General features: G+C 44.7%; 1 protein-coding gene across 1 annotated transcript in view; it reads right to left on the bottom strand.

Annotated features, from left to right (window-relative positions):
* Nucleotides 1-917: 917 nt before the first annotated feature.
* Nucleotides 918-11,192, bottom strand: part of LOC137653439 (oocyte zinc finger protein XlCOF6-like) — a 34,242-nt gene continuing 23,967 nt past the window's right edge. Inside the window, exon 2 of the mRNA XM_068386838.1 lies at nucleotides 918-3,660. Coding sequence (XP_068242939.1) covers nucleotides 1,211-3,016 — 1,806 coding nt within the window. The 5' untranslated portion in view covers nucleotides 3,017-3,660 and the 3' untranslated portion in view covers nucleotides 918-1,210. The remainder of the gene's footprint in view (nucleotides 3,661-11,192) is intronic.

Here is an 11,192-nt window from a genome sequence, read left to right as displayed (position 1 = left end):
CCTGACTCACCGGGCCCAGCATCTCCTCACACTCTTGCCCAAGAATCTCCAGCACCTACTGCAAGTTCCCCTGACAAGCTATCTCCTGCACCTGTTGTAGGTTCTCTTGATTTACTTGTCACAGTATCCCCAGCACCTACTGCTGGTTCTCCTGACTCTCTTGGCCAATTATGTCCCACAAGTACTGAAAGATCTCCTGACACACCTGCCCAAGAATCTCCGGCACCTACTTGGGGTTCCCCTGACTCATTGGGTCCAGCATTTCCTCACTCTTGCCCAAGTATCTCCAGCAATACTGAAAGTTCTCCGACCCACCTACTCAAGAATCCTCAGCATTTACTGCACCTTCTCCTGACAAGCCGTCTCCAGCACCTACTACAGGTTTTTCCTACTCACATGGCTCAGTATCTCCAGCCTATCCAGTTTTTAGTCTTTCCATTAAACTGGTCTCTCCCCCTTTCCAGAGCACAAACCAACCACATAAGTAAAGATAAGGATGTGTATTATCTTTTTATACTTTTTTGTAGTATCATTCTACTGCACTGTATATTCATGTCCTTCCTATCTTTAGTCATTACTCCTGTATATTTTTGTGTCACTAAGTGTGTTTTTGTTCTATATTCTTTCTTTACTTTACATATACTGCATTACCATACGAGTGACTTCAGTGGTTATGTACAGTACTTTATTCAAGTGCATTCTAATTTTCACCAAAATTACAACTAAACCACGACGTAGGAACAGACTTCATCAAAAGCCGAAGACCTACAGTACATTTAAAATACAAAAAGTAAACTACAATTTGACTTTTAATACAAAAGTATGGCATTTGTGAACACTGCTTTTCATAGAATGCTGTGATATAACACCCTATTTTCCCAAATTCTTAAATAAAACCACTTCAGGAACACAGCACTACAGTATAGGCCAATTTCAATTCATACATTAAAATTCCATGTTAATGTAATCTAAACCTTTAAATTTACATGTAACTGTTTTTTTAACATAAGGAAGTGAAATACAGTCATTGGAATGTTATAATTTTACTGACAATGTGTTTTATAAATAGAGGAGCAAATCTAACAGTAAACCAGCAAGTTATTTCTGCCTATCCTTTTCAAAATTCCATATAGATAATACCATGTACAGTTCTCTTTATAATGCAAGAATGCTACTCTCAACTCACATTAACTGCCAACATTATGAATTGCTAACAAAATGGATCTGAATATGAAACATCAATTTCAACCTCTTCCTTTATGAAGACTGCATTTATGGGATGATTCCCCTTCTCCAATACTTCTGAGGTCTCTGGTAAGGGGTTTACAATTACAGGCTCACAAATATCTTTACAACTGACAGATGGACCAGTTTCCATGACAGGCTCACAGAGACCCGAATAACCAACAGAAGAATCACTTTCACTATCTGCCTCTGTTTTACTATCAGTACTCTGGTAGTCCATAACGACGCACTCACGGGTGTTTGATAGATTATTTTTACTTCTCTCAAAAACTAAGGACTTATCTTCTTCCTTATCATAATTATGTGTATCAGTATCAGAGTGAATTCCTGACCCTTGGTCATGCTCTCCATCCTCATACATTGAACCTTTCTCCTGATACTCAAGCTCCTTAGTACTTTGGGAGGGTAAGTCTTCATTATGAGCTGAAGCTTGACCCTTGGTATGCAACCCCATGTGTTTTTTTACATGATCCTTATGCTTGAAACCTTTTCCACAAATCTTGCAGAGGTAAGGACGATCTTCTGTATGTACTCTTACATGTCTGTCTAAGGTTCTCTTTTCGCTAAACGCCTTACTGCATACACCACAGGAAAATGGTCGCTCACCAGTATGTATCCTCATGTGATTCGTGAAATTCTGCTTTGCAAAAAAGCTTTTGCCACATACTTCACACGAAAATTTTCGTCTAGGAAAATGAATTTTCATGTGACCATTAAGTTTTCGCTTTTCAACATAACCTTTTCCACATATGTAACAAGAAAATGGTCGTTCTCCTCTATGCATTTTCATATGGTTTTCAAGGAATCGCTCCTTAATAAAAGCTTTATCACATAGATCACATGAAAATGGCCGCTCAGTTGTGTGAATGCTCAAAATATGATCGTTCAGTTTCTGCTTGTCAAAGAAACGTTTAGTACATAAATTACATGAAAATGGGCGCTCACCGGTATGCCTTTTTATATGTTTATTAAGATTTCCCTTTTCAGTGAAAGTCTTATTACATATGTAACACGAATTCACCTGTGGACCTTCATGAGCTTTCAAATGTCTTTTAAATTGAATTTTTTCTCTAAACGTTTCTCCGCACAACATGCAATTAAATTTTATATCAGCAAAATGTGATTTTACATGTAGTTTAAACGTTTTTTTTGTGGAAAAACTTTTATCACACATTTCACACTGGAATGGCTGTTCACCTGTGTGCACTTCCATATGTCTAACAAGGTTAATTTCCCGAACAAAGCTTTTATCACACAATAAACAAGCAAATGGATCTTTTCCTTTGTGTAATTTCAAATGATTTTCAAGGTCTTTTTCTTCAACAAATCTTTTACCACAAACATCACAAGCAAAGGGCAGTTTATCAACATGCGTTTCTCTATGAGTGAGCAGGTCTGATTTCTGAGCAAATCTTTCAGGACAAAAATCACAAGCAAAAGGGCATCCATCAGTATGTATTCTTAAATGTCTGTTAAGTTTTCCTCTTTCTACAAAACCTTTACCACAATACTCACAAGGGAATCGTCGTTCCCCAGTATGTATTGCCATGTGCTGACTAAGGTGACATTTCTTTATGAAATTTTTTTCACATATAGCACATGAGTAAGGCCGCTCCTTTTCTGGGGGCTTCTCTGAAGATGTTAGTCGAGATCCTTCAGAGAGGTTTTTCTTTGAACTTTCTCCTTCATTACTTGAAAACAAAGGCTGAAGGAAATGTTGAGATAAATTCATCATTTGTCCACTTCCCATTAAAACACTTTCCACGTCCATCTTGGAAAAATAGATTTGACTACGACTTCTCACTAAACCAAGTCTTTATAAAGTCATCTAATTCAAAATAACAATGTAAATATCTAATTTGCAAATAAAAAAAAAAACTCTGCTATCTTAATTGATGAAAACATCACAATAAACTATAAAAATATGCAGCATACTGGCCTGAAATCATCATCACGTCATAAAATAGACTAGTGAATACTGTATAGTTGAAAGCTCCCTCTAAAGTAAAAACTTCCAAAGTATATAAAGATTCTGAATGCAAACTAAATGCTACAATATATAATGCTATTGATTAACAGGAAATATAATAATAAAGTATTGCATTAATTCTCTAGGAATGTAGACAAATAAAATTCTTTAAAAATATTTCAACAATAATCCTTCAATTAATAATTTGTTCCCCAATACAGTACATCAAAAATTTCTTCATTAAAAGCATGATTTAATTGACTATCTGATGCAAACACTATCTGCAGATTTAGAAAATATAATATTGAACACATGTAGTGATTAATACCAATGTCCACAATCAGTTCAAACTAGAGATACTGTACTTTCTGGAAATCAGCAAGTTTCAAGTTCAGGTTTCCTTCACCCCAATGACTTACAGTGAAATCTTCCAAATCCATTTGGATCTGAAAAGAAGAAAGGATCATATATTAGATGTCTATATTTTACAAATGTCTAACAAGGCAATTTTTTTCATCAATTACAATACTAGAATTCTAAGTACTTAGACAAATAAAAATTGTTATCTACACTGAAACCTGAAATAGACTACTCAGGAATTAAAACTTTCTTTATGAAATTCTGCAATGCATTATGGTATCAAAGGACAATGGTTTGTATTTGTTTAGAAACAAATATAGTTTGAATGAAAAAAAGTAAAAAAAAAAAAAATAATTATTACAAGCAATAACTATAATGTATTAATACAAACATAAAGATAGATAGACAGATATTACAAACTTATGAAATAATTTGTAATTTTCCAAACTACAAATCTCAGTCCTTCCATATAAGTATGATTTTGCCTTAGCTGGAATAGCCCTTAAACATTTAACAAGATATTAGTAGTTACTGGTGGGTGAAGGGTAAACCCTGGTAACTCGAGAGCCAGCTTTCCCCTCACTTTTGCCCTCAGGTATGGGACTTGTTAGGTGATTGAGACAGGAAGTCTAACTTCCAAGGACTTGGGTTTGTATACCTTGGTAAAATGGATTTTCATTATAAAATGAAATTTTATTGCATACTTACCGAACAATTATACAGCTGTAGGTTCCCTACGAATGGCAGACTATAGATTCAAAACTACCGCGGTGCCGACGCTCGACGTCATCTCCCTCCAATCGAAGGAGCTATAGGTACAACTGTGCAGGTAACATCAATTCATTCTGTCCAACCATCCTCCAGTGGGGAGAAGGGAGGGCTTTAATTAATAATTGTTCGGTAAGTATGCAATAAAATTTAATTTTAAAATGAAAATCCCTTTTTATTGCAGTGTCTTACCAAACAATTATACAGCTGATTACCCATTGCAAGGATGGGGGGCTGTGGATATAAGTCTTACTTCAAGAACAGGAGAATACAGTACTGCCTCTGGTCGGTGCTCATTTTACATAGTAGAAGGCTTGGAATATGACCAATGGGTGCCTCTACATGGAGCGGAAGATCCTCGTAGTCATGACGTTCACCGCTGACTGAACGAAGATACAAGAAAATATCGCCCTTGCCCTGGGCTAAGACCAGAAATAACCAACATGAAAAAACTGTCACTTACACCGAAATAAAAACCTTTACCAACCAAAACTAATACTAAAATTATTGGTGAGTACTCCAGGTACATTGTACTCCCAGACTTCCCTTTAACTCACCAACCTTGATATAAGGCGAAACATAGGCTAACAGAGGGAGCAACCCCCTATGTCATTCCTCCCAACACCATGCCAGCTACCGAAAACGGACAGAGAAACTTACAATCTTCAAACACTGTTACGATTTCTTTTAAATAATGCGTAGCAAACACATATTTAGACCTCCTAACGGGTACTTTGCAGGATAGCGGATAGCGACTAGTTGTGTCGAAAAGCATGAGAAGTCGCTACCGTTCGAACTTCGTGCACTTTTCACTCTCAGTAAAGGAAACACTGCGTCGTTAGCTTGAGAATGTGCTTCTACAATTAACTCTCTCAAAAAACTCTGTTCTGCGGAGATAATATCATAATGCCTGCACGGGACATAAGAGTCGTTCTTCTTCTTTCTGGCCTATCAAGTCTGTCAGGTTTTTTGAGAACAAATTTTCGTGGCCACGGATTAGAAAAGTTGAGCGAATTATGTATGTGCGACGAATCACAACATTTTTTACTTTTACTTTTAGGGGTTTATTTCTCGCCCTCCATCAGACACTATGAGTTTGTTCAGGTGGGCCTTGATGTGTGAAAATAATTTCTTTCCAGTTTATATTTTGCTCTGTATCTTTTCAGTTACAGTATTCGCTAGCATTTGTATTCAGGCTTAATAGTTTTCTGATCACTATTATAACACTTTCCAAAGAGATATGTCTTTAGGTTTTTCTTGAAAGCTGCCACATTATTCCTGAAAGAATTTTGATCGTTGACTAACTGTAATATTATCTTGAATGAGAGCGAACATGTTCTCGAACAAAAATGACAAATTCGGAGATAATTTGTATTTTTCCTAACCATACAAACCTTAGCTATTCACATTGGGTTTACTTTCGGCGTAGCTGAAATTGACGAGCCAATAGATTTTAACGAGGGTTAACTACCCCCGCGCTAGTTAGTGGGGGTAGGGGAAGGGGTAGCTTGCTACCCCTCCCCCCCCCCCCCCACACACGGGTGATTTGCTTCACTTCACTTAAAGGCAGGACTTGACTTGGGGGACAGGGCTGGCGGGCAAATATGTGTAAATAGCTAAGGTTTGTATGGTTAGGAAAAATACAAATTATCTACGAATTTGTCATTTGTTCCGTAACTGAAATACAAACCACGCTATTTACATTGGGTGACTTACCCCTTAGGAAGGGTGGACGTCCCAGCCAGTCTGGCTTTTGCCTTTGCGTGGGGACTCCTTATTTGAGTGTGTAAGCACCCAAGAAATAAGAAGTCACTGAACCTCGCTAAAACCTTGCTACGCAAGGTCTGTAGCCTATGCAAGCTGTGTGTGAAGGTATGAAGAAGTGTGACTCGTCCTATGAAGTTGACCTTGACACCTTTACATAGGAATCCAGGATAGGACGTTCCCAATACCACCTCGTCAGGGTATGGGGGACGCGACAGTATTAAGCTTAATACTAGGAGCACAAGGAAGCATGGTTTACCTGCAGAGGTTAAGGTCAGCTATGCGGAGACCAGGATGCTGCTTCCCCAAGAGAGGGGAGGATGAAGAAAGAAGAAGGACCAGACATACTCTTTCATTCACGCAGACTAAAACCGGGTAACAACGCCCTCAACCTACTGCTACTTGTCCATAAAGGAACCTGAGGCTAGACCAGCTGTTGTGCAGCCACCACAGGGCCGATAGAAAAAGTATCGAGGCTCCTGTGGGTCACGTCCTGCAGGTAGTGGGCTGTGAAGGTCGTCTGACGCTTCCAGACCCCAGTTAGTGGGGTAGGGGAAGGGGTAGCTTGCTACCCCTCCCCCCCCACACACGGGTGATTTGCTTCACTTCACTTAAAGGCAGGACTTGACTTGGGGGACAGGGCTGGCGGGCAAATATGTGTAAATAGCTAAGGTTTGTATGGTTAGGAAAAATACAAATTATCTACGAATTTGTCATTTGTTCCGTAACTGAAATACAAACCACGCTATTTACATTGGGTGACTTACCCCTTAGGAAGGGTGGACGTCCCAGCCAGTCTGGCTTTTGCCTTTGCGTGGGGACTCCTTATTTGAGTGTGTAAGCACCCAAGAAATAAGAAGTCACTGAACCTCGCTAAAACCTTGCTACGCAAGGTCTGTAGCCTATGCAAGCTGTGTGTGAAGGTATGAAGAAGTGTGACTCGTCCTATGAAGTTGACCTTGACACCTTTACATAGGAATCCAGGATAGGACGTTCCCAATACCACCTCGTCAGGGTATGAGGGGACGCGACAGTATTAAGCTTAATACTAGGAGCACAAGGAAGCATGGTTTACCTGCAGAGGTTAAGGTCAGCTATGCGGTGACCAGGATGCTGCTTCCCCAAGAGAGGGGAGGATGAAGAAAGAAGTAAGGACCAGACATACTCTTTCATTCACGCAGACTAAAACCGGGTAACAACGCCCTCAACCTACTGCTACTTGTCCATAAAGGAACCTGAGGCTAGACCAGCTGTTGTGCAGCCACCACAGGGCCGATAGAAAAAGTATCGAGGCTCCTGTGGGTCACGTCCTGCAGGTAGTGGGCTGTGAAGGTCGTCTGACGCTTCCAGACCCCAGCTTGAAATACCTGCGTCACAGAGAAGTTTCTCTTGAAGGCCAGGGATGTAGCGATGCCCCTGACGTCGTGTGCCCTAGGGCGACGTGACGGAGGAGGGTCCGGATTCAAGGCGTGATGGATAACCCTTCGAATCCAAGCCGAGATGGAGTTCTTGGTGACCCTCCTCTTAGTCCTGCCTGTGCTAAAAAACAATGCTTGCACCTGAGGACGAACTGCAGCTGCTTTCTTCAAGTAACACCTCAGACTCCTCACTGGACATAATAGCAGCTGGTCTGGGTCGCTTGTTACAGAACGGAGACTCATGACCCTGAAAGAGTCGAACCGTGGGTCCGGCACTCCAGGGTTCTGAGTCTTGGCAACAAACTCAGGGACGAACCTTAACGTTACCTCCCCCCATCCCCTTGAATGGGCGACGTCGTACGAGAGACCATGAAGTTCACTAACTCGTTTGGCAAAGGCCAAAGCGAGCAGGAAAGCCGTCTTCCAAGACAGGTGGCGATCAGAGGCCTGGCGTAATGGTTCGAAGGGAGGTCTCTTAAGAGCCCTGAGAACCCGAACCACATTCCATGGAGGAGGTCTCACTTCCGACTGAGGGCAGGTAAGCTCATAGCTACGTATGAGTAGAGAGAGTACCAGCGAGGAAGAAATGTCCACTCCTTTCAGCCTAAAAGCCAAGCTCAAGGCTGAGCGATAGCCTTTCACCGCTGAGACCGAAAGGCGCATTTCCTCCCGCAAATATACAAGAAACTCCGCTATTGCTGGAATAGTGGCATCGAGTGGAGAGATACCCTTCCCACGACACCAACCACAGAAGATTCTCCACTTCGCCTGGTAGACTCCCTCAGAGGACTTTCGCAGGTGCCGAGACATTCTCTCTGCAACCTGTTGCGAAAAGCCTCTCTCCGTGAGGAGACGCTGGACAGTCTCCACGCGTGAAGCCGAAGCGAGGCTACGGCTTTGTGGAAGATGTTGCAATGTGGCTGTCTGAGTAGCTCGTGTCGTGGGGGAAGCTCTCTCGGGAGCTCCGTCAGGAGCTGCAGAAGGTCCGGGAACCATTCCGCGTGATGCCATAGCGGAGCTATCAGAGTCATCGACAAGTTGACCGATAGTCTGGTCCTGTTGAGCACCCTTCTCATCAGACAGAACGGTGGGAAGGCGTACACGTCGATGTTGTCCCACCGTTGTTGGAAAGCATCTTGCCAGAGTGCCTTGGGGTCCGGGACTGGGGAGCAGTACAGGGGCAGTTTGAAATTCAAAGCTGTCGCGAACAGATCCACGGTCGGGGAACCCCACAAAGTCAGGACTTTGTTGGCTATCTGAGGATCCATAGACCACTCGGTACTCACTATCTGCGAAGCCCTGCTCAGACTGTCGGCGAGCACATTCCTCTTGCCAGGAATGAAGCGAGCTGATAGTGTTATCGAGTGGACTTCGGTCCACCTCAGAATCTCTACTGCAAGATGGGATAGCTGCTGCGAAAAAGTACCTCCCTGCTTGTTGATATAAGCCACTACCGTGGTGTTGTCGCTCATCACCACCAATTAGTGATCCGCCAGGATCCATTGGAACTGTTGAAGAGCCAGGAAAAAACGGCCTTCATTTCTAGCAGGTTGATGTGCAGGTACTTTTATGAATCTGACCAAAGGCCTGAGGTCCTCTGGTTCAGAATGTGCGCCCCCCACCCTTCTTTTGACGCGTCCGAAAACAGTGTCAATTCCGGGGGGAGGACGAGAAGATCCACTCCCTTTCGCAGGTTCTCGTCGACCAGCCACCACCGCAGGTCCCCTTGTTCTGAAGGTCCTATCAGGACCAGGAAGTCCGGGGAATCAGATCCTTGATTCCACCGGGACTTGAGCCGCCACTGCAGGGATCTCATCCTGAGACGGCCGTTTGGAACCAGACGAGCCAGAGAGGCCAGGTGACCTAAGAGATGCAACCAAGATTGGGCAGGAAGCTCTTCTCGCCTGAGGAAGGGTTCTGCCACCCTCCTCAGCCTTGCTATCCTGTCGTCTGATGGAAAGGCTTTGTGGAGATTGGTGTCTAACAACATGCCTAGATAAACCAGTCGTTGGGACGGCTGCAAAGAGGACTTCTCGAGATTTACCAAAATCCCCAGATCCTGGCAAAGTCCCAGAAGCCTGTCTCGGTGTCGAAGAAGGGTCGACTCCGAGTCTGCTAGGATCAGCCAGTCGTCCAGATAACGGAGGAGACGGATGCCGTTCCTGTGCGCCCAAGACGAAATCAGGGTAAACACTCTGGTGAACACCTGAGGTGCTGTGGAGAGACTGAAGCACAGCACCTTGAACTGGTAGGTCTTGTTGTCTAGGCTGAATCTCACGTACTTCCTGGAAGACGGATGGATTGGGATCTGGAAGTACGCGTCCTTCAGATCCATTGTGCACATGAAGTCTTGTGGTCTCACCGCAAGTCTGACCGTGTCCGCTGTCTCCATGCTGAACGGAGTTTGCTTGACAAACTTGTTCAGAGCTGAGAGGTCGATGACGGGTCTCCAGCCTCCAGACGCCTTCTTTACAAGAAAGAGTCAACTGAAGAAGCCTGGGGAGCCGTCGACGACCTCCTGGAGAGCATCCTTCTTGAGCATGGTCTCGACTTCCACCCGGAGGGCTAGCCCCTTTACCGATCCCATGGCATAGGAGCTCAACGACACTGGATTCGCTGTCAGGGGAGGTTGAGATGTCGTGAATGGGACGTGATACTCTTGGCCGATCACGGAGACCGTCCAAACATCGGACTCATGTTGCTGCCACCTGTGCACGCAACTTTGAAGGCATCCCCCCACAGGTGGACACGCGGGGGGCCTGCCACTCCTACCGTTTGCGGCCGCGGCCGCTCCCTCTAGGAGTCTTGCCTCCCCTGGAGGATTTACCGCCCCTCTTGTCCTTGGCAGGAAAGGGCTGGGGCTTAGACACCACTTTCTTAGCTGCCGGCGCCTGCTTCGGTGTCTTGCGAGGCTGCTGCTGATGTTGCTGCAGAGCTGGAGGCTTGTAGGTCCGAGATGCAAGGGCCCTTTGGAGGAGGGAGTCCTGGCTAGACTTCCTCCACCTCTCAGCTGTTCGTTCCATATCTTGGGGCTCAAACAAATTCCCCCCAAGGAGGGAGGCGTGTCTGAGCCTGCAAACATCCACGGCGGGGACCTTCGGATGGATCTTCTCGGTCACCGCATCACGACGCTTCAGCACCGAGTTGGCCCACAGGTTGGTAACCTGATGTGCCAGGAACTCGATGGAGCGAGTGCCCGAGAGGAGGAAGGTCTCCAGGGCCTTCCTATTGCTCTCCTTAGACAGATCCTCGGAGCGCAATAGGATGCCCAGAGAACCTAGCCAGACATCCAGCCACGAAGTGGCCTGCATGGCACACTTCGCGACCTTCTCATGGCTCAGGATCTCCGACGCCAAGAACATCACCTGCCGGGCGGAGAGCTTCTCGAGAGGAGCTCCCCCAGTAAGCTCTTCTACCGAATGGTGGAGGGGAAGAGCGAGGCTAGACTTCCCCATGATCTCAAAATACCTCCTCTGCTGGAGACGAGGAGGTGGGAGGAGTTTGTTCCCGGCAGAGGAACGACTGGAGGAAGCGAGTACTGCGAGCTGAGCGTTGGCCCTGGCTCTGGCACTCTTCAGCCCCTGGGACCAGGGCAGAGCCGCGCTGGCCTTTGGGGGCTTCTGAGTTCCATAAACCTGATCCAGGACCGTGTCCTTGCCTTCATGGGG

The sequence above is a fragment of the Palaemon carinicauda genome, chromosome 1 (assembly GCF_036898095.1).
Source record: "Palaemon carinicauda isolate YSFRI2023 chromosome 1, ASM3689809v2, whole genome shotgun sequence".
NCBI lineage: Eukaryota > Metazoa > Arthropoda > Malacostraca > Decapoda > Palaemonidae > Palaemon > Palaemon carinicauda.
The sequence above is the reverse complement of the archived record's forward strand: the minus strand, read 5'-3'. Positions and strand labels throughout refer to the sequence as shown.